The sequence below is a fragment of the Triplophysa rosa genome, linkage group LG22 (assembly GCF_024868665.1).
Source record: "Triplophysa rosa linkage group LG22, Trosa_1v2, whole genome shotgun sequence".
Taxonomy (NCBI): Eukaryota; Metazoa; Chordata; class Actinopteri; order Cypriniformes; family Nemacheilidae; genus Triplophysa; species Triplophysa rosa.
This window is the reverse complement of record NC_079911.1, coordinates 13,307,659-13,331,865: the sequence shown is the minus strand read 5'-3', so window position 1 is coordinate 13,331,865 and position 24,207 is coordinate 13,307,659. Positions and strand designations below refer to the sequence as shown.

Below are 24,207 nucleotides of genomic sequence, written 5' to 3'. Positions count from 1 at the left end.
AATACATGAAACGAGAGGGGCGGGGCCAATGACGAGACACTGGAGAGAACGCATATTATTGTCAAAATGACAATAATATGATTCTCTCCACACATAACCAAAGACTTTGTCATTGCTCTGCCTCAGGACCAGGAAATCCAAGACTAGGTGAGGCAGAACCATGACAGAAATGTGCCCAGTGAATAATAAACTTATTTTGATCTTCAAAGTTAGACATTCAGATTATTCCCTTTCCTTCAACAAAAAGTATTATTAACATTATTTATTATTATCAAAATGAATAAGAAGTATGACATGATATACTCGCGTTGTATAACACAAATAAACAACAGGTCTTTGTTTTTTCCCCACTAACTTTAATGCTTAGTTTGTGGTTCATAAATATTTAATGAAAACACAACAATAAAAATAGTAACCTGTTAAACATACTTTTACTGAAACTTTATAATTAGACCTTTATTGAAAAACGAAATAAGATGGATAACATACACTTAGCCTAACACAGATAAATAAAATATCTTTAGATTTTCCAAAGTCTCTGTCATCCTGTCAATCGCTGTTTCACTGTCCTCGCGCAATCTCCCAGTGCTCTGTGTATGGAAAAGATGCGTGAGCTCGTGCTGTTTGCAGAAGACGCATCTGATACCGTTATATGAAGAACATGGGCCTGACATTCAAACTGCACAGCTCGCGTTGTATGGGGAAGACGCGTCTGACATTTAATGAAGAGCCCAACAACTAGCTAATATGCATGATAGTGGGAGACTTAACAGCTTTAACAACCTTTTCAGACTCTCCCAAATGTAAAGCTCATTCACAAACAGATTTATTTTACAAGCGACAGAGTTATGTGGAGGTGAACTGATACGTTAATATATCATAGGCCTACTATGATATGAACTAGCCTACCTCTCAAGCAACGTTAAATAACTTAAAGATTTACAGAGATGAAATGATATACTAGATATTTATCCACTCGGACATTGTTTTTGTCACAGAGTGAGTGGTTGACATAATAACTTCATTTAAATAAAATATATTTGTTGAACTCGTTTAAAATGCTAGACAAAAGTTCAACCAAAATGTTTTATATAATTACATCAAATTATATATTTTCTATTATTTATAACGTTTTATTTTAAAAATCTTTAACTAATATTTTGGCACAATGGCGCCCCTATGCACCGCATATACTGCATACCCCATTTTTGCGCCACTGCTTTTATCATTCAGGTAAGAGCAGTTATTCATTTTAGTTTTCCTATAATTTAGTAAATCACAGGCATTATAATCATACATATTTAACCTGATGATAACCATCTTATGTATTCCATCTTAAGTGAAAACGAATTGTATGAAATATCAGTCTTAAAATCATTAAAATCTGCTTTCATTTGAAGTGTATTGGTGTGGATAAACAGAATACCCCAAATGAGCCCTTCGTATGGTCATCTTCGAGAGATCTCAAAGAGGTAACGTAAGGCCAGGAGCCCCAGCCGGACGGGCACAGACCCCAAGATCACAGCTAGACAGTTCGGACACCAGTCTCTGCGGCCATCACGGGAGGCGGCTGGGGAAGTGCTGACGGAGCCGAGCCAAACAAAGCAACCGAGGGGTCCAGACAACCCTGGTCTCGACCCAGACCGTCCTGGCACACAGAAAGGCCAGCTCAGTCAGCAATGAGCCGAGTCCCGGAGCCGATGAAAAGATAATTCCCCCCTCGCAGACCACATGCGGCGTGGGGCCGTTTGTGAGCGCTGACAGAGCAAGATCAAGCAGAAAGGATATGAGTGGGAAACTTCAAAACCTGCTCATGTTTCTGGGCCCGTGAAAGGATTTGTATAACACATTCACTTTTGATGGACTTTCCCATGTTCTGCCAGACAGCTCTTTTTCTGTTGACGTGTTCAAATAATGAATCTCTTATGTTTAATTTTTTTCCAGGGAGCACAGCCATGTTTCTAGTGGTTTTGCGGGGATGCTGGGTAATCCAGTCAGTCTCGCGCTGCAGCTGAGAACAGATGGAGTATCGCTGATCCTACAGCTGCCAGGGAAGCAGGTGAGTCTTAAAACCCCTGATGGAAGGATGCTAAAGCCAAATTTATCACTTATAAATGCTTACAGGAACTACGTCTGAGGTTTTTAGCATTCTGAATATATTACTAAACCCGATTAACCTGCGTGATTTTGGGGTGTTGAATTGTCTACAAATCTTGTATAGGTATTTATGAATATTGGATGGCAAAGGGGCACTTTGGATCATTGGTTTTCAATTTTCGACAGTCTTTGGCAGAAGCACCGACAGATGGATCGGATTTCTCATTTTCTTTTGATTCATCATGCAAATTGAATGGCGTAATTACAGAACAAGACAATCAAATTACCTTTTGAAGCATCACATTTTGTGTCTTTTCTCATTGCAGAAAAAGAACAGCGTTTTCTGATGAATCCAAAGAAATTGCTCGCAGATTGTCTTCCTCAGGCTTTGAAATGGAACCTTTATGTGTGATTCTTCTGCTTATAAGTAAAACTTTAATAGTCAACGCGCAATTCAATGGATTTAATTGTGACTCCAACTTCCACAGTCGCTTTCCCGGTGAGTGAGTAGTGAGCAAATGTTTCTCTGTAAGCATTTAAGCAATGCTATTTGCATTTAACATGTTTGTAGTTTATTGGATAACATGGATTGAATATAGTATGTGTGATTTATTGAATACAGTTTTACTCTCTCTCCACAGCTGAGCGGGACATCAGCGTATATTGTGGAGTGCAAACCATAACACTGAAGATTAACTTTTGCCCTGTGCTTTTCTCTGGCTACATCGACACTGATCTGGCACTGAATGGTCGTCACGGTGATGCCCACTGTCGAGGGTTCATTAACAACAACACTTTCCCCACAGTTGTGCTGTTCAGCATCAGTCTTAACACGCTTGAGGCGTGTGGAAACTCACTAGTGGTAAGACACTGGGCTTCATTTTAAAGGCCTGCCGAAGAAAATATAGTTAAAATCAAGCTCTTGCAATGCCAGGGGTCATGGGTTCGAATTCCAGAAAATGCACATGGTAGTCAATGGTGGCCAAGAGCTGTTTGGTTACAAGCATTCTTCCAAATATCTTTCTCTGTGTTCATCAGAACAAATACAGATTTGGAATAACTCGAGGGTGAGAAAATGATGGCAGAATTTTTGTTTTTCGGTGAACTGTCCCTTTAAATTGCAAGTCCAGTCATTAATAAGAACAATACATGTAATACAGTAAAGATGGTGTTGTCTTCATATTTAGGCGTATCGAATTAAGAACATCTTTGGTAAGTTGGATTTATCTAGTTTGCTTGTGATAAAAGGATTTTGTTTAGGACTAGGGAGGTGAAGGTACACACGATACACAGCACATGTGATGTTATTGTGTATTAGAGACAGTAAACAACTGGAAAAGCATTCACACTTCATTGGCTCTGTGTGTTTGAAGGTCTCTACAGCTCAGGGGCCCAATGCCTATGGAAACCTCTCAATGGTCCAGATTGGTAGCATATCGGGGTACATTGACACTCCGGATCCCCCAACAGTCATCAGTTACCTGCCGGGACTGCTTTACAAGTTCAGCTGTAGTTACCCTCTGGAATACCTGGTGAACAACACGCAGCTCGCTTCGTAAGACGGCGTAATCCCATTAGAATGGCATTAATGAACGTGCTTGTTTTGCTCATGCTTCGACTTAATACCAATCCATTTTTGTGTCCTTTTTTAAAAGTCATGCTAAATTATTCACAATATTTTCAGGGAAGATAAAACGGTCACAGGCTGCGAGCTGTAAAATGTTTAGCACTCATTGTTAAAGGTTTAACAGGCTAAATTGTGAGGCATAATGAAATTAGTATGCACAACGAATATGTTATAAAACTTAATGCACAGTTGATTACAAGGACATCAGGAAGTAAATCAGGGAAAGCTAACACGCAAGTTTCCCTTTCAGACTTTAATTGGCCTTCAAACTATAGTTATAATATATTTAATGGCTTCTTTTGTTTGAAGGTCGGCCGCAGCGATATCAGTGAAGGACAGCAATGGTACTTTCATCAGCACCTTGAATTTACTCCTGTACAACGTGAGTACATATGGAATTATATTAGGCCGTTTTTAGCTATCTATAAATAGAGAACTAAATATGTTTTATGGTTTAATGTTTAAATGTTTTTGAACTGTGTAGAAAACAATATCAGTTGTGTCAGAAAAGGGAATATCAGAAAGCATATAACATACAGTCAATGGTTCATTAATGCATAACATCCCCAAACAGAGTGATCATGATGTTTATTATTATATTGTATAATATTATATTATATTGTCGCGTTTCCTTCTAAAACCTTATATGTCCTTATATGGAAAAAACACTGTACTTTTTAAATGATTACATACTGTGTTGTCATACTGTTATTTATGGCAAAAAAAAAATATATCACGAAATATGGAGATACGAGGCTTCAGTAGGACAGCAGCAATATTCTAAGGGTCACCAGATTTATTAGTGAACAAAATTAAAAATGACTTGAGTGAATTTTTGTGTAGGCTTTCAAATAAAAATATTTTTTATACTGTATCTATGATTTATATGTTGGGACGTACATATAAGTTCCTAATCTGTTATGTTGTGTTTTTAAGGACTCCTCATACATCCAGCATCTCGCCATTCCCATGGCTGGACTTACTCTGAAGACACGCGTGTTCGCTGCTGTAAAAGCCACTAACCTAGACAGGAGGTAAATTTTCACAAACATATCTCACAATTGTATCTTGCACGGAGGCCCAAATGCATACCTCTGAATGCTGAAATGCTCCAAATGGCCATTTACCCATAAACCTGTCCTACTTGAAACTGACGGAGGAATGTAAACTGAGACAGACACATGGTCTCTAGACAAACTGTGCCACTGCATTGTTACAGAACGTCCCTCAATGATCTGATACATGCAAGACTGCTTTCCTCATTTAATTGGCCAAAAACTCAGGCATGGGGCGCCACTAAAGTGAATGGAGTAGATTGTTAATGCTTCAGTGTGGAGATAAGACATATCACTTGGGTTCTATATGGGCCATTTCCTATTCAGACATCTACGTTTTAGTGCTTCTGAATTATGCATGTCACTCCTCACAGGTGGAATGTTCTGATGGACTACTGTTACACGACGCCCTCCGGGAATCCTAATGATGATCTACGTTATGACCTTTTCTTTGGGTAATTCCATTTTTTCTGCAGTTATTCTGATAAGAACGTACAACCTGATCTTACTGGAAAGCATAACTATTTTATGAGGTGAATTTGTACAACGTGAATTATACAAAACCGTACAATTGTCTGTGCATGTGTAAGAGAAATTATAAAGCATGTCTCGCTTCCATGTCTCTGGTCCAGCAGATGTGATAAAGACCCACAGACAACGGTTTTTGAAAACGGAAAGAGCCAGATGGGCCGGTTCTCCTTTGAGGTGTTCCGCTTTGTCAAGCACAAGAACCAGAAGATGTCCACCGTCTTTCTTCACTGTGTGACCAAGCTGTGCCGAGCCGACGACTGCCCCATGCTCCTGCCTGTAAGGATGCTCAAGACTATAACCAATTTAGAGATTTACTGAGGAAAAAAACAGTCAGAGAAAACGTGCACATAAAATCCAACTTCGCAGTCTAAAAAGCAATTAAGCTTTATTTAGCACACTGGGATTTCAATGTCACAGATGCTAAGAAATGTGAATTTCCAAAAGAAAGAAATCTAAACACATGCTAGACTAACAATATTTCCCAAAATGTTGTCCCAGCTGGGCTAAAAGAGTTGTCAGAACAAACAACTTCATATTGAGCAACATTGCTCAAGGGTTTGTTAGGTCCCAGCATGCATTGAATAAATGATGTGTACCATCAGAAGAATTGTTTTTGCTTTCTGCCGACTTCATTTATGCTTTTGATGTTGTTTTTGTTAGTTATTTGTTGTGTGGTGACATTAAGAGCTCATGGTTTTGCTTAATGAGGCTGTCGATTGCCGCTGTTATTAAGGTTTGTGCGTTAAGTGACCAGGTCTGTGCGAGTTTGCAGAACAAATGTGCCTATTATCTTCGCTTTCTTCAGAAGAAAAGATTGCAACGCTATATCTATATCAAGAGTGTGTGCATGAATAAATCTTAAATTAATAAACTTTCTTGAGCTGCTATTGATAATTCGATAAACAAGAAATCTGCAGTTGTCTTTACAAGATTTCATTGGCTGAAACAGACCTCTTAGTGAAGGTACGGTGTCGACCATTTACTGTATCGGAGTCTGTATTTACACTGAGTACAAACAGCCCACCAATATGTGATTGGAATGGAGAAAGTGTAAGAACAACACCACATCCAACAGCGACTCCAGTGGTGTAAAGTCTGTATAGCTTGGCACGGGAGACTGGGGTTCTAATCCACCTCTTGCTGAAAACCCTCTTTTACCCTTTTCTATCACATTACAGATCATAAAGGCATTTGTTTTCAAGACTTAAGACTTAAAATTAATTTTTTGGTTTAGGGTAAGGTTAGGGGTAGGTGTAGGGCTTTAACATCTCAATAAGTTGCCATCATTTTAATATTTTTTTTTTAAATATAATGATTTACACTGTTATTATTGCATAATGTTTAATGCACAACAATGGCAATGTTATCTGCCACTATTTATAATAGCATCTAACTACTATTTCTACTTAATCCAAAGAAAATACAGCTATTTTTGGTTAGTGTAAATAGCATATCGCTAAGAAATGCTGCTATTTTCAGTTAGTGTAACAGAACCTACTGCTATTTAAACTTAATGTAAATAGCATCTGTCGCTATTTTCACTTAGTGCAAATAGCCGCTGCCTTACTGTATTTAGTGAACAAACAAATTAAAATGGACTAAATAATGTCTGTCATGACTCTGCTTCATCATGTCATGTCTATTCTTGGTCTTGTAGCAGAGTCATGGCAAAGCCTTAGGTTTTATGTGGAGAGAGAGATTGTTGACCTTTCGGCCTTCCATACTCTCTCTCTCCGGTCCCTGTCTCTGTTCCCGCCATCTCGTTTCCTCGTTAACTTTCCCTGAGTGATTCATTACCCACACCTGCCCTTGTTGATTATCCCTCGTTTGTCCTCCCTATATAATACCCTCATGTTTCATTGTCCTGTGTCGGTCATTGTATGTATGTGATGTGCTTATGTGCCTTTGCTTTATGGTGTCAGTACTTTATCAACTGTGTTCCTGGTTCCTTGTTGCCCTCCCCTGCCCTGCCCTGCCCTGCCCTGCCCTGCCCGAGTGAGTGAGTGAGTGAGTGAGTGAGTGAGTGAGTGAGTGAGTGAGTGAGTGAGTGAGTGAGTGAGTGAGTGAGTGAGTGAGTGAGTGAGTGAGTGAGTGAGTGAGTGAGTGAGTGAGTGAGTGAGTGAGTGAGTGAGTGAGTGAGTGAGTGAGTGAGTGAGTGAGTGAGCGAGCGAGCCGTTTTTGTCCCCCTTGAGGGAAGTTTTTGTTTTCCCTTTTGTAAAGATTCTTTTGTTGATAGTGTTTGTTCCCCCACGTGGGTTCTTGTTTTGTTTTATTTTGTTAATAAACCTTCCTTGTTAACCCCTTCATCCCTGCTGCCTGCATTTGGGTTCTCTTTCCCTAGTAGTTCATGACAAATGTCAAAAAACAGCAAGTATTCTGATCATGGGTTTGATACCAAAGAAGAGCACGTCTTACAGAATGTACACCTTGAATGTACAATAATTTACCTTGGATGAAATGACCTTGCATTGGTTCGATTTTTATCTTCAACAATGCATTTTCACACTGTTCCTATAATACACTAGCTGGAGCTGGGTTTATTTGTTACTCATAAATATTGTTTTGACAGATCTGTGGGAAAAGAAAGAAAAGGGAGGTGTCGGAAAGAACGGGAATGGCCTCAGACAACGCAGTCATAACTGCAGGACCCATCATCACCAGAAGTGGTATGATAACCCAACTGTATAGCTCCAGTAGTAAAAAGCATTGGCAAAGCATGTTTTTTTAGACATTCAAAGGTCACGGGGTTGAATATTAATGCTATGTAAACTTCAGATGTTTGCGCTTGTGTGAATATGTACAGTTGCAAGAAAAAAAGAGACCATTTAAAAATTGTTTTTCTGAATTTACTATCTATAGGTATGTCTTTAGGGAAAATTATAAATTTTGTTTCATTCTGTGAACTACTAACAAAATTTCTCCCAAATTTCAAGTACAAATATTGTTTCTATTTGCATTTATTTAACGGCATTATGTAACTATTTTATGAGATTCGTATGAATTCTTACAATCTCAGTACAGTACAATTTGCTTTCACTCCAGTGACAGTCAGGTTTAGGGGTGGTGCTTCACTATTGCCTTTTTCTACCAATAGTATGTTTTTGTACGGTTCCCATCATACGAATTCATGCCACTTCGTAACATAGTTATGAATTCCTGTGAGATCATCACTTTGTCATCACTAAATCAATCTTACTCTGTCCACAGACGACACTCCCACCAATAATTCCCAGCTAGGTAAGCCTCCTCCTTCCTCCCTTTTGCTCTTCTAAAAAGGGGCTAAATCCTTCTAACACTGAGGCGTATAATTTCTGCTGCATGATAAAACCCACTTTACTCCCTCCCTGAAAATACAAAGTATTTTTTCACCTGATGATGGAGAGGCTAAACTAAAATGAGTTGTAAGGTTTCAAACAGTGAGAAGTTAATAGGGGGTAGAAGCAATGTGTGGTTGTAGTGAGTGTGGGTCACATATGAAGTCGTCTCTAAAATTGTGTGTTTTCCTCTTTGTGTTTCAGGACAGTCAAGTGAGCCTCCATTCAAAATGAATTCAGTGACGAGTGCTTTGATTTCCACCATCGCAATCCTCGCTGTTATGAGCATGTGCTTCTTCATCCTGTCGATTACGTTGCTGAAGGGGAAACACACGCCACCGACTCTGTCAGCAGCCCACAACCCAGCATTCAGCTAAAGGCACACACACAACTGAACAATACCTGTTACCTGTAGCTCTGTGCCTACAGTACACTATCATGAAATACAGGGAAATAATATAGTTTTAGATTTCACATCCTTTAGCATACAGTATATAAAATAGCCTGCTTTCAGATTGCCCAACATTAATACGGCTATTATTTTCACTGTAACTATACAATAGCACCACAATTTTTCTATCTAAAAAAAAAGTTGATATCGAAAGTGATCATAGTTACACTATCTAAAAAAAGCATACATTTTTATACACTAAATAAAATAAAGCGTAATAATTTTATCACACTTTATTTAATTGCACATGTAGATTAAAGCTGCAATCTGTTACTTTTGCATCTCTATCGACATCTCAGTTTTACATAAACAATTGCAGTTTACGTACTTATCTTTACATGGGCTAAAGTCAATATATAAATCATTATTTTAAGTATAATTTTGCAAGTCAGGGTAAGGTAAGAAGACAGTTTTGATTGCAAATTTTTGTTTATGTTAAAGGGGTGATATGACACGGCTGAAACGAATATTATCATTTGTTTTAGATGGAATGCAATGTGTATACACGATTTAAGGTTCAAAAACGCTGTATTTTCCACATACCGTGCATGTTTGTATCTCCTCTTTGCTCCGCCTCTCTGAAACAGATTTTTTACAAAGCTCATGGCTCTGAAAAGCGAGGTGTGCTATGATTGGCCAGTTAACCAGTGCGTAGTGATTGGTCGAATACTGCAAGCGTGTGACGGAAATCAGAACCATTGAGAGAGTCGCGTCAACTCCATTGACTCCAGTGGAACATTTTTTTCACAGAAATGGAGGCTCTCAATAGTTCCCGGAAGTTACTAGTAACGCATGGAGCTGCGACTAAACAGACCAACTGAGGTAAACTTCTAATCCATTTAAAGACTAAAGCCATTTAATGAATAAAAAAATGAAAGAAATTAAGCATTTAAAGAGAAAACAACTTCCTGGAACTATCTGAAGGCTCCATGAATCACGTGACGCTCCAGCGTTTTGGACTTCCGTTGGCAGAACTCTCTCTCTCAATGGCTATGAGGGAAATGTAACTCCTCTTACTATATTTGGAACATCAGGTTTCAAAGCAATTGTACTGACAGGTACGCCCGCCTTACTTGCGTATACATTTGTGCGGTCTTAGTCAAATCATACCATGAACTGACGTAGATTTGTGGGGTTGTGGTTACACGAGGCGTTTCAGGCAGGTCTGGGTGAGCATTCGCTTTTAGATAGAATGCATCTTTTGTTCCCACACTTTCATTTTTGCAATTTTATATGTCTAATACATGCATGGGCAACTTACAACACACCAAAGACACAGAAAAACACGTATTCGCGCCATATGACCCCTTTAACCAAAAAATGCATGCACTGCAGCTTTATTGATCAACAGCCCAGCGAAATGTTTAATACGTGTATTTAAAATGCTAAAAAATTATCTAAATATGTGGGTGCAGTTACAGTAAGTTACAGTAATACCTCAACCCTTCACCGTATTATTGCAGGGTTTAAGATCGGTTACACGAGGAACACAAGCAGAGGTATCTTATTCACCAGTCTATCACATATTTCTAGTTCAGTGAGAATATTAAAGGCAACAGGATGGAATGTGAGGAGTCTATTCATCAGAATGACACAAAGGATCACGGGACACTATGACTCTCTGCAATAATTAGTTTGAGTAACGAGAGAGAGACACCATAGGGAACGAATTTAATTAAATCGAACAGCAACCTAGATGCAGTATGCTATTTGATTGTGCTGAATGAGAACTATTTAAGATATTTTTAGTTTTAATTAATTGCATTTGTTTTTACTCCTTAGTATTCACATGTCTCTGTGATACCAGTTCAATGTTAATGAGTATTAGCAGTTAGCTTGACGTATTCTTATATTTGCTTTTAGAGATTCTTTTTTTATTTGTATTGAATATCAAATATTTCAATTGAAATTATGTCTGAAAACAAGACACCTTAATACACAGAAGCTGTTACATTTAATTATCCCCAAAACACACATTATTGTTCCATCGTATTATTGGGCAGTGATTTTCATCATTTTTAACAATAAAAAAGTCCAGATGTGTGTCTGAATACATTGTTTTAATATTTTAGGATAACTCTAACCCACACACGTTTCATTCACCAATAAGAAAAAGTTTTTTTTAATATCTCAGTTATATCTCCTAGATGAAATAAAATGAAAGAGGAAAATACTCTAATCCTAATGCACTACAGTGTTAAAATAATGTTTCAAATAATATTTCGCATTAAAGCAATAGAGCTTCTTTTTCTCCAGCAATTTCACTGTATTCAGTGTTAAAAACGGAAGCTCTTATAACTATTCACAATGATTGTAGCCATCAGGCCGCCAGCTCAACAAAGAGTCCGTAACCATAGCAGAGACCTTTGAAGTCTTTCGCCATTATTGCCTGTGACATTGGTGGAAAAAATAATGGGCATAATTGAAGAATGGACCAATTTATTCTAAAGAATTCTGGGTAAAAAGGGCAGGGGTGGAACACGTTGAACTCTGCTCTCTGGATATGAAAAACAAACAATCCATCTGCGGAAAATCTGTGTTTTCATGATATAACATAACTTTGTAGGTAAATGAGAAAAATGATTAAAGAAAAGAGGAAAAAGAAAGCATGTTTTAAATGCGCACAGAATTTTCACTTCAGTTATTAAAAAAGCACACTGTCATAAGCATGTATTTTATTGGACATGTACTGTGGCAACACCACTGTTTTGGGGACTATCGTACCAGAATTTTGGTAAAGGTACAATACTACAGTATATATCATGAAATCAATATATATGTATTCACATCTGACTTTTCGTAAGTACGAGTACTGTTACTGTATTGGTGTCAACACTGGCTTGTTTCCTTGGTGAAATTTAAGTGTGTGTCTCTTATACAGAGATCCACGTTTGTCTTGAACATGAATTTTCCCGGTTTACGTCTCCACAGAAGGCTTGAATGTCAGCATAGAATTGAAGGATTAGTGCTGGTGATTTATCAGTGACCTATAAGAACACAAATGTAAACCAGCCCAACCCACCAATCTGAATCCTTATAACAAAAAGACCAAAAAAAATTAATGGAAAACATACTTAAATGTAAACAAAATGTCAGGGGCTAAAACTAAGAGTGAATATGTTACCTGTTTCTGGGAAAGCTAGTGAACACATAATGTAACGTTGTTAAACTCTAATCAAGCTAACCATTAAATTATGCTTAGCTAAACTCCAAGATAGCCTGTTAAAAAGTGGCTGACTACATAACTACATTGAAACTATTTAAGGGGCAACATATTTAAAATACAACAACTATCACATTGTATATGACAACATTAAACCCAGTTTGAAAGTTACATAGCATGTTAGCATATGTTACTGCTTGCTAGTTAAAGGGATAGTTCACCCCAAAATTAAAATTATGTCATGATTTACTCACCCTCAAGTTGTTCCAAACCTGTATACATTTCTTTGTTTGGTTGATCACAGAGAACGATATTTGGAAGAATGTTAGCAACCGACAATTCGGCACTAAAAGGCACTATTGACGACCATAGGAACAATTGTGTAATCTTGTTTTGTTTTGTTGAACACAAAAGAAGATATTTTGAGGAATTTAGGAAAGCAAACAGTTCTGGGGCACCTTTGACTACCACTTTAATTTTTCCTATGGTTGTCAGTGATTCCCAGAACTGTCGGTTGCTAACATTGTTCCAAATAACTATCTGTGTGTTAAACCGAGCAATGAAATTTATACAGATTTGGAACAACTAGAAGGTGAGTAATTCATGACAGAATTTTAATTTTTGGGTGAACTATCACCACGAGTGATTCAATCAAGTTACTTTGGCATGTTTACATTTATTTGAGTTTACTCAATTCAGTTGGATTTCCTCTGTATAAACTTTTTGAGTGTATAAAACCTCTGACCATGACTGAATTACATTCAGCCGGTCTAAAGAGATCAGTTTGGAACGGGTTGGAGAGAGACATCACACACACAGCAGGTATCTGATAGTGTCAGAGGTAACGCCTGAGCTTTATCAAACCCATCAGTGATTTTCCACAGAATCACCTGAGATTTATCTGGATCTCTAGCTCAGTGTGTCGAGAGAATGAGAGAGAGCGTAGAAACAGAGTGATTAGTTTAAGGTTTAAAGCAGAGCCACATCATTACACAATAATCCAGTGACCTTTTCACACTACTTAGCAGCGCTTAATGGCTCAATGGCTCATCTCTAATCCAAAAATGGATCCTGCTATTGGAGCTTTTGATGCGTTAACATACAGCATCAGACTTCTGAGTAAACTATTTGTGTTTTACAAATGATCTCATGAAACTCAATTTAGATTTACTGTAAAGACATGAATCCTAACAGGAATGTGCTGTGATGGGGTTACAATGATAAATGTTTCCCTCATTCCTGTAATCAAGTAATGGACATTTTCAGATTTTGGATCTGTTCAAAGAATTAAAGGTCCAGTGTATGAAATCTAGAAGCATCTAGTGATGAGGTTGTGAATTGCAACCAGCAGCTCACTCCACAACCCCCTCCCCTCCTTCGAAGCACTACGGCGGCTGACACAGGACAAAGATGTCGTCATGTTTCCGCGTCTTTGTTGACGGAGATAACGCGCAAAAAAATTTGAGCAGTTTGTCCGTTTAGGGCTACTATAGAAACAACATGGTGAATTCCATGTAATGGGACCTGCGGTGTATGTAGATAGAAATAGCTCATTCTACGGTAATAAAAACATAACTCTTCATTATGTAAGCTCTTTACGCAACTCTGAAGACATAGTTATGTATATTATACTGCATTTCTGTCTATATATCCTTCAAAAAAGGACACATGGGACCTTTAAACAAGAAAGACCAGTGAGCTTTTTATAGTTTTTATAAAGTAGTATTTCTCCTAGATTTGTGGTTCCTTGTGAATTTCTTTTGATATTTGTTACCCTGTCCGTGAAAAAACTGTGTAGATTTCACCTGGAAGGAATCACAATAGTTTTCATCTACAGTGTCAAGCTTAACATAATATTGCAGATATCAGCTGATATGTGAAGAGTACAGTTTCCTGCACTGTTTTAGACAAATCGGTTAACAAAAGCTACACATCTTAATATGGCTCTCAAGGAACACCCCATCCTATGAAACCCACGTTACCTTGGCAACAAGAGAATAAGCAAAAAACAGAACTACACAAAGCATAACTCATCTGCCCCACTGTCTGTTTTGCATCATTGTGTATGTGCATTACTCAGTTTGGTGCCATCCAATCATGTGAGGCTGCATTATTACCTTCGTCCATTGTGTTCCTAGGATTACCTTTAGACCACCATAAGGATCTCTGACATAGTCTTAAACCAAGGTGAAAAAGAGCCATCGCGGTATCCTTCTTACTCCCCGAGGGCTCGACACTTACCCTGTGAGGTCGTATATTAATATGCCAAGAGATCTTATGTTTAAGTAAGTAAACAAAGAAACCAGGCCATTGTCAACTGCATGTCTTTGAAGGCCTACGGTGTGTACAGTTTCACAAGATGCCCTTAGGGGCTGGACGATGGGACTTCATCCACAAAAGGGCTGTTCCCGAACACTGGACACACCAAACTTCAGTGACCTTATTTTCTATCCTCCCTCACAAAAGATTCGGCTCTATAAAAGGGATCCGTAGATCGTGAGAAGATCTCACAGGCACGGGATATTCAAGCCAAGCACAGCATGGAGTTTCTGCTACGAGGTGCGTCTGTTTTGAGGACTAAATGGAGGATACATTTTCTTGCCTAATCAATGTTGACTTCAGGATGTACCGGGTGTGATTAACTGATTGTGTTTGGATGTTATTTTTTGTGAACAGGTACAAATTCAGCAAGCGACAAGAAATGTATTCTCCTCAATCTTTTCCTCTTCCTCTTTGCGATTTGCTTCGAAAACAGCATTCAGTTGACGTCGAACGATTGTGGATCAGAATACAGACGGCCAGGTAGAGTTTTGCTGCTGTGATAAAACACAGAACTGACTTGCTTGTTTCATCTTGAAGCTTATTTTAATCGTAAAAAGTAGTTTAATTTACTTTCAGAGGCAGATAAGATGCGATGTAAAAAACTGTAATTTTACAGTTTTATTTTACAGAATTTTCGCATATTTTTTAAATGCGGTAAAAAATCGTACATTTCAGAAATAAACTGCAAATTTACAAGCTGATTGCAAAATATCATGAAAAACAATTCATTTTACTTTACAATTTTTTTCTGGTGCCCCAGCTGCCGGATTATTACCGTTTTTTATGGGAGTTTTTTTACAGCGTGGCTTTACTCTTTGTATCACTGATTCAGTAAATGTTTTTCATGTAAAGTTTAAACTAGAGCTCAATAGCATTAGCAACTAGTTTGATAGTAACTAAATGTTGGTTGTCATCGCAACAGAATACATAGACATAGCTGTAGAATGTGGGACAGAATACATCGATTTGGCCATCAGATTCTGCCCTGTCTTGTACAGCGGCTACAACGAATCACAGCTCATCATTAATGACATCATGAATAACCCGGCCTGCCAGGGCACCCTCGATGCCAGAGTCTCACCCCCTGTGGTTCGATTCAGGTTCCCACTCAACTCGACCAATTCCTGCGGGAGCAAATTTCTTGTGAGTCATAGCTTTAAATCCTGGTATTAAATGCTGTCTTGTATACTGATTTAACCAAAAAAAGTTCAATTTCCATTTTGATAGTCATTTATTGATACACATGCACCCATATATGTTTTAACAACTGTGCACATTTGATACCATTTCTGTTTTTCTCCACAGACTATCAGAAGTGTAGGAACAGGCATATTCTCCGACTTCTCAAACATCGAGACGGTCAACATCAGCGGAGTTGTGCAATCGAATGACATCACAACAGGCACGGTGACGTACAACGCTGAGCTGAAGTATTACTACTCCTGTGCTTATCCTCTTGAGTACCTTATCAACAACACTCAGATCGATGTGTAAGCACCCTTGTTTTCAAACTTATCTAACGACACAACAAGCAAGGTTTTACAAGTCATTGACTAGCTCGGTCTTTTGTGACTGAGCGTCTAGGTGTAGTATCACGCCCTCGCAACGTACAATTCAATTGGCACATTAGTGTTGCCCTCAAGGGAACGGAGACAATATCAATGGTTTGTTTACAACAGATTCACAATGAGCCGCACAGTGATACAGGCACACATGTCAGTCTTTTGCGTCTTAAAAATAAAGGTGCTTAAAAGGTTCTTCACAGCGATGCCAAAGAAAAAACATTTTTGATTCAACAAAGAACCATTCAGTCAAAAGTTCTTTAAAGAACCATCTCTTTCTTACTTTTTTATAATCTGAAGAACCTTTTTTTGCCACAAAGACCTTTTGTGTTACAGAAAGGTTCTTCAGATGTTAAAGGTTCTTTATGGAACCAAACGGTTCTTCTATGGCATCGAAGAACCTTTTGAAGCACCTTTTTTAAGAGTTTAGTTGTAGTGACAGTGAGTGCACAGCTCTCGTAAAAAACAGCTATAAAAGTGACAATGAGTTTTTTCACCACTTAAAATTAATACATTTGTTTTAAAGATTTTGAAGGCATGATAAGTAGCTCCACTTTAAGAATAATTTAAAGACAAAGCATTTGCAAAGCTTACTGAGTCAAAGCCCAGGAGACTGGCTTTTAAAATAATAAACAAGAGAGGATTGACAAAATGTTAATAAGTGATAAAACTGTAGTTAATATACATAATTATATGCTTTATTTCCTGTGAGCTTTTTGTTTTGTATATTAGAATAAAACCCATATTCCCTAATATGACTTGGTTTACCATTTTTGCCACTTAAAATAAATACCTCAGCCAATTTAGTGTTTTCTCATTTTGGACCGTACTCATATTTTGATGTTTTAATCTATAATTTAATCTAAAAAATATTGTACAAATATTTGCATTGGACATTACTTTTGACCACTACAGTACACTTGACTTTTAGTGACAGTCTCTGAACTAGATTATAGTTCTACTGTATATAATCTTTAATAATAATATAATAATATATAATACAAAAGTAATAATAATTTTAGTCTTATAATGTTTATGATTCCAGAATAGTAATGTAAAATTCCAGATCACTGTAAACTAGCTGTTTTAAGTTGACCTTTTTCTGTCCTTCCAAAGGTCGGGTTCCTCGATTGCTGTGAAAGACAATAATGGTAGTTTCATCAGCACTCTGAACCTCCGACTCTTCAGTGTAAGACAATCCAGCCTCACATTTATCTATTAAAGGTCCAGTGTGTAGTTTTTGAATGATCTATTGACAGAAATGCATTATAATATATAGTCTTCAGAGGTGTATAAAGACTTTACATAATGAAGCGTTACGTTTTTATTATCTTAGAATGAGCTTTTTCTATCTACATACACTGCGGCATCCCCTTACATGGACTTCGCCATGTTGTTTCTACAGTAGCCCTAAACGGACAAACTGCTCTACAGAATGCGTTTTGTAAATATGTTATCTCCTTCGGCAAAGAAGCGAAAATGCAACGACATTTTAATCCTGTGTCAGCCACCGTAGTGCTTTGAAAGGGAGGGGTGGAGCGAGCCCAGTGATGTATAAAGTACCCAAAAGCAATACTTGAGTATAAGTACAAATATATCGCCAGAAAATTACTTTGGCAGAAGTGAAAGTAGCCTTTTAGAATATAACTTGAGTAAAAGTCTTAAAGTAACAGATAAATATTGTACTAAAGTATCCAAAGTACTTTTATATTCAATATAAGTATTTAAAGTAAAGTTGAAGCAAACGTTTTTGATATTGTTTTTTATTTTTTAGCATAAAGATCAAAAATGTTTGAAAAAAACTTTGAAAAAGCTCTGTCTCAAACTCAGTTTTTTTTTATCTGGAACAACATGTTGCCATTATAACTTTATTAAAGGATAGTAGCCTCCCACCCCCAATAACAAATGCTTGAGGTCCAGCCGAGGTCCGGGGGCCCGGTTGCATAAAGCATCTTAAGTTTTTCTATAAAACGGCACTACAATGTCTGCAACAATATAATGAAGGAAAATGTGCAAAATGCCCTAATCTCTAAACCTGCACTGAACATACATTCATTTCAACATTAACAACTTTAAAAGAAAACTAAAGAGTTGTTTTCTGCTGAACTGAGATTAACAAATAGCAGCATCAAGTTGTGTCCTTCTGATAACATTTCAGCTCTTCTTGTGGCTGTTACAGCTGAAAGGGGGTTTGTTTAATATTTTCTTTTAGTTCATGTCTTTATTTTCCTTCTAAAAGTGTTTCACACGCATCCTCCATGCACTGTTTTACTATTTTCCCATCAGAAAAGGGCTTATGTTTTCCTAAGATCCACTGTATTCTTAGGGAACATTCATATGCTGGTTGTTGGGTGGTAAGTGAGTGAGGGAGGACCCGTGTAGATCGCTCCTACTGGGCTTTGAGCTAATCTATTTTCCGTGTCCTTACCTCGGACTGCTGCGGTTAAGTTTCTTCAAAGTGTCTACGTCTAGTTTCATAATGCCGTTTAAGGTTTCCACTTTTGATAACCGCAACAGACTCCGAGCAAATGAGACAAACCGGCCTCGTGCATGTCGATGCAGGAAGAATAAATGCAAATCTCTCGACCCATTCATCTCGGAAAACATGGTTTTCAGCGTCAACTTTTCTAACTTTTGAAAGGGACATTGTTTTTCAGTCACTGACAGTTACATCTGTCTGCGCGCTGCAGCGAGTCTGTCACGGCTCTCTTCACTCGTCGACGACGTCTGAACGTAGAAACAGTGTGCATATGTTAATTGTCCGTGGGGCCGTAGGACCCAAACTGCTACTGAGCGGACCTTGATGTGCCTGGTATAAATTTGATTGCAGTAGAAAATAATGTTAGGCTTTCATTTATTTATTACATCAAAAGGCTTTGAGGTCCGTTAGTTGGTGACCCCTGCTCTAAGAGAACAAAATCAGAACAAATCTGTCTTGCCCTTACTTCTTTCTTTCCTTGCATTTTCCTTACAGTAACAACCCAGTCATTTGATAATTCATTGAAACTAAAAAAAATGCTGCTTATCTTTAAAAGAAGCAGCACGTTAAAACCTTGTGTTGACATTAACCGCTGAGAGCACCTTTTTGCACTTACACATTGAGCTTTAACCAATGATTGGTTCAGCATTGTCACGGTGACCCGATCACCGACTGTCTATTTCAGTTCTGTTTATATGTTTTTAATTTGTAGTAACGAACATGCTAAGGGGAAATGTATACATTTTGTTCATGAAATGTAGTGGAGTAAAAGTAAAAGTCTGGAGAAATATAAAGACTCAAGTAAAGTACAGATACTCCCAAAAATACTTAAGTACTGTACTTAAGTATTTTTACTTCGTTACATTACAACACTGAGCGAGTCATTATCTGCAATTCGCAACCTCACCACTAGATGCTGCTAAATTTCATACACTGGACCTTTACTACATTTACATAAAATGTACTTATCCAAAGTGACTTTGCCATTAAAATGTTAAAACATGCTTATTCGAACCAATGACCTTGACGTGTGATGCATTATTGGAGCTCTGCTCGACCAGATCAGTTTATTTCATTTTGCTTTTCAGGATGAAAACTACACTCAACCTCTAACCATGCCTTCCCTTGGTATTGAGCTGAGGACAGATGTGTTCGTGCAGGTAGAGGCCAACAACCTGACCTCCGAGTAAGACCCCTGTCATTATGTATCACTCTTTCCCTTGTACATGTACCAATTTTGTATTTGATTCTGATGCCTGTTGTGTATTTTACAGATACTTTGTATTGCTGGACAGATGCTATGCCTCCATTTCAAAATTAGCCACCACAGACAATTACTTCAACCTCTTTGTACCGTAAGTTTAGTCAACACAACCTGTGTAAATCATCCTTTAAACGTATCATTTGTGGAACTATTTCTGATTTTGATTCTGTACAGTTGTACCAGAGATCGTCTTACAAAAATGTTGGTGAATGGAGAGATGCAGCACGCTCGGTTTTCATTTCCCGCCTTCCGTTTCACAGAGCAGCAGAATCAGACAGTGTCGACATACTACCTGCACTGTATTACACGACTGTGTGAAAGAACCACCTGCATGACATTCAGGGTAAACATAATGATACACACAGACATGTATCTGTTTTGGGACCCCCATTTACAGCCATTATTCTTGCCCTTTTTGGCATAGTAGTCCTGCACTGCATTACAAAACACAGTCAATGCAAGAAAATTATTTCCATTCATAGCAATAATTTGTATAAAGAAATCCAGTTTGGACTCACTTCTAACTTTTGAATCTTTTTACAGAATTGTCGCAAGAGGAGGAGGAGAGATGAGGGATACCTCACCACCGCTTCTCCTGAAAGCTTGGACGCCACCACCATCACATCACCAGCCATCATCATACGTGCAGAAAACGGTATGTTCTAAACACCATGTTTGCTACAATTGTAACCAAAAATCTGAAGTTACTGAGTTTCATTTTCTAGATCTGAGATACTGATTTTATGATTATTTCTTTTCAGTTATTGCATCAAAAGAGGAAGGTGAGCTACTCGTTTCCGTATTTGTAGTTAATTAGAGTATAGTTAAATTCATCTGTAGAAAATTTAACTAGTTAATGATCTCCTTAATGCTGTCACAACTTTCATTTGTTTAAAACCCAAATATTCTTAAAGGAATAGTTGACCCCAATATGAAAATTCTCTCATAATTTAATCATCCTCATGCCATCCCAAATTTATATGACTTTATTTCTTCAAATGAACACAAACAAAATATTTTATATTAAAATGCAGTCGTCTTATAAGTCTACTTACTTTTACAGCATACTTTTTTTACAGAAATTATTCAACTGTGCTATTAGTATACTTTTATGTACTTCTCATAAATTACACTTGCTTGACTTAATATTGACAGAAAAGTCTAAGTATATACTTAAAAGTATACTTTTATAAACTAAAAAACGGACAAATTTAGTCTAGTAATAGCCTTACAAGTATACTACTAGTACATTGATATTAGTATACTTACTATACTTAAAATATACTTACATACACTTAATACTTAAACTTGAACTTATATACCTCAACTTAAGAATACTTATTTTTATTATAATATCATTAAATGGTACATTATACAATCTGCTACTTTAAACTGTATTTCCTTTAGATAACGTTCATATAGTTAGCTACTAGCGCAAGCTACTTCTTTTAGCTTGACCGTGATTTAACTTCTTAAGCAGTTTGACAAGTCACATGTAGATTCTCCTAAATCAAAATAAACTTCTTGTATTGTTGTCAATTACCAGTAGTCTCATCACATACGATTGCTTTCAGATGTGTATATCAACCCAAACAAACCTTCTGATGCTTCTGTGGGTCTTGGCGTCGCCGTGGGGATCCTGGCATTTGCTCTCATCATGATTGTGGGAATGGGAACTGTTTTCTACAAGAGATACTGGCACTCTGGCCCCTCAAAAACACCACACAGGGCTTAAAATGCCCAGTGAGCTTGACTAGCCCCGCTTCTGCTCTGAGAGAGGACAGCCGGGGTCCCAGCATCATCAGGGCCCATCTCTTATCCCCGGAAGGCCTGAGCAGGGCTCACTGTAGAACTGTTTTTATCTATGTCTCTTTTATTTAGTGCTTCTTGGTGACTAATCGTAGCTAATCGTAAGATTGTGAGGTAGGCCTATATAAATGTGGCTTAGAAGCGCAGCAGTGCAATACTGCTTTACAAATGAAACTTGTAAAGGGTTTAAATGTAGTTTCATTTGTAGAGTTTGACGTGAACAGCAAGAAGTGGAAGAATAAAAGAACAAAAAAGGCTTTAGTAATCCGTAGATGGGGAAATAAGTGTTCTCTGTGATTCTGTTTTTGCAAATGAAAGTGCTTTTAAAGTATTGACTGAGTCATGAATCTAATTTGATCACAGTGAGCACATGTTGTGCTGCTGTCTGTAACAGAACACGATAAATAGAGTGTTAAACTTCTTTGAAAAATTAATGATATCTTTTTAAATGTTATGTGTTATTTATTAAAGATTAATCCTGTTTACTTTAACTTCATAAAATATCAACACCAGAATATTCAGGCCAAAATATCACCACAATAACACAGAGATGTGCAACCTTCAAATTAATGAGACTTTAAAAAACATTGCGAAGTATTGAAGATTTCCTTCCCATAAATAAATAAATGAAATGGAAATGAAAGTTATTTTGAATTGAGGGAGACTGCAGTAATGCATTGATTTTATGTCTTAAGTTATGTTCTTGACTCTGCACTTTGTTTCATTGTAATTCAACAGCCAGGCTGATCCGCTAAAAGTAGATGTATATTTGTGATTCATCCATTAATGCATGCTTCACCCTGAATAAAGACTGCAGGTACGAGAACAAATTACCATAATTCTTGAGAAGAGTTTTCCTTAATCCTGGAAAAGCTACAATATCTGAAAACTGTGATAAAAGTACAACACCTCATTTTGAGTTGTTGGCACTGTGCCTGCATAATAGCATTAGATCTTTTTGCATCTTATTAAAAACTAAAAGTAAAGTGAAGTGTTGTTGTTTTAACACACATTTAATGATATCATAAATTTAACAAATTAGGAATTTGCCACAGGGTTAATATAACTACTGCATAAACTCGCCATTTTACTGAGGTAAAGAAGTTGCTATGTAAAATATTTTGAAGTCTTACATCAGCATATTGCACTCTAAAAATGGCTGGGTTAAAAACAACCCAATTGGCAACCCAGCGCTGGGTAAATATTGGACAGAACACATGCTGGGTTAAAGTAACCCAGCACACTGGGTTACACATTTTAACCCAGCATGCGGAGTTATTGAAAAAACCCCAAATGTAGTCATTTTAACTATTCATGTGTTTAATTCTGGGTTATTCTTGCTGGGTTATTCTTAATTTCTCCTGTGCTTCATTGTCAATCAAGACAATTGACATTTATTTAAAAAAAAATCATTTTTATTTGACTGTAAAAATAATTGTTAATAAAAATTTAAACTTTTACAGTCAGTAGCAGCAATATTTATAGATTTGCTTAAATAAAAGAAAATTGTTAAATTATAATAAATAAAAATGTTTCATATCAAACATTAACAAGCATTATAAATAACATGTTAATAAATAACATTATAAATAACTAATAAACATTTTCCACAATATGTAACAAATGACAATTAATAAAAATAACTAAATAAATAAAAATATGGCTAATATCAAACATTACCAGTATAGATAACACGAATGAATAAAATTCTGCACAATTACATGTTGCAACAGACCTATGTCACATATCAATTAGAACAATTATCAGTGAATTAATAAAATCATTCATGAATCAGTCAAATTTGAATTCTGAATCAGTAAAAACATTAATGTGTAAATGTATACTTTCACTGTATTTAAATTAAACGAATACAGATATTAACAAAAACATCAAGGAAAAAATAAAAGTTAAGTTATTCCTCAGCAAGCAAAGAGCAGCGAAGAAATCGAATAGCAGATGATTCATTCCCCTTCATTTGAAAAACAACAGTCTGGAGAAATTCCCAGGTAGAAGCGCATTGCCTGGGAAAGTTAACATCAAAACACATAAAATGCGTTGAAACATACATCAACAGCTGAAAGCAGCGTGGTTTGTTCCAGAACTTGTCCATTCAAAATGACAAAAGCCTGAGATATATGCCGGATGTTTCCCATGGCGGAACAAAATGAAAGGGCTTCGTTAATTCTGTCCGGTGAAGAAATTCCACCACGTTTGGTCCAATCTATAAAGAAGAAAACCAAATGATAAAATAACAATACTCCGATACACTTAGCACTGTGTCTTGACATCAGGTATATATGCAAGTAATTGAAATGTTTGGTTTAAAACGGAGGGAGCAATATAATTGACTGGCCGCTTAATGTCCAGAGTGGACTCCGAGAGAGGCGTTCCTGAACCGGGAATGCTGGACCGCGCTCGCGGGGCACTCGCCGGTTTGACTCACTTTTAGTTCAATTCTCACTAAAGTTCATAGACTTAGCTTACATGTGATGGGGTTAACTAAAATTGTATTAATTCGCAGTGTCGCGCATCT

At 37.2% G+C, this 24,207-nt stretch overlaps 2 protein-coding genes across 4 annotated transcripts; both read left to right on the top strand.

Annotated features, from left to right (window-relative positions):
* Positions 1 to 1,840: 1,840 nt before the first annotated feature.
* On the top strand, positions 1,841 to 9,153 carry zpld1a (zona pellucida-like domain containing 1a). Of its 2 annotated transcripts, none has more exons than XM_057321570.1 (11): positions 1,841 to 2,059; positions 2,424 to 2,596; positions 2,739 to 2,959; positions 3,471 to 3,652; positions 4,034 to 4,106; positions 4,661 to 4,758; positions 5,154 to 5,234; positions 5,415 to 5,586; positions 7,880 to 7,976; positions 8,518 to 8,547; positions 8,829 to 9,153. In XM_057321570.1, the coding sequence occupies exons 2-11, from the start codon at positions 2,491 to 2,493 to the stop codon at positions 8,999 to 9,001; spliced, it is 1,233 nt and encodes a 410-aa protein (XP_057177553.1). In that variant the 5' UTR covers positions 1,841 to 2,059; positions 2,424 to 2,490; the 3' UTR covers positions 9,002 to 9,153. The 2 variants fall into 2 exon arrangements, with proteins under 2 accessions (XP_057177553.1, XP_057177551.1); XM_057321568.1 differs by having other exon boundaries at positions 5,412 to 5,586.
* Positions 9,154 to 14,702: 5,549 nt separating this feature from the next.
* On the top strand, positions 14,703 to 22,572 carry si:ch211-103f14.3 (zona pellucida-like domain-containing protein 1). 2 transcript variants are annotated; one of them, XM_057321453.1, is made up of 11 exons: positions 14,703 to 14,797; positions 14,915 to 15,040; positions 15,559 to 15,703; positions 15,866 to 16,050; positions 17,239 to 17,311; positions 19,690 to 19,787; positions 19,876 to 19,956; positions 20,040 to 20,208; positions 20,409 to 20,520; positions 20,627 to 20,647; positions 21,440 to 22,572. In XM_057321453.1, the coding sequence occupies exons 2-11, from the start codon at positions 14,940 to 14,942 to the stop codon at positions 21,598 to 21,600; spliced, it is 1,146 nt and encodes a 381-aa protein (XP_057177436.1). In that variant the 5' UTR covers positions 14,703 to 14,797; positions 14,915 to 14,939; the 3' UTR covers positions 21,601 to 22,572. The 2 variants fall into 2 exon arrangements, with proteins under 2 accessions (XP_057177436.1, XP_057177435.1); XM_057321452.1 differs by having other exon boundaries at positions 15,483 to 15,703.
* The last annotated feature ends 1,635 nt before the right edge of the window (positions 22,573 to 24,207 follow it).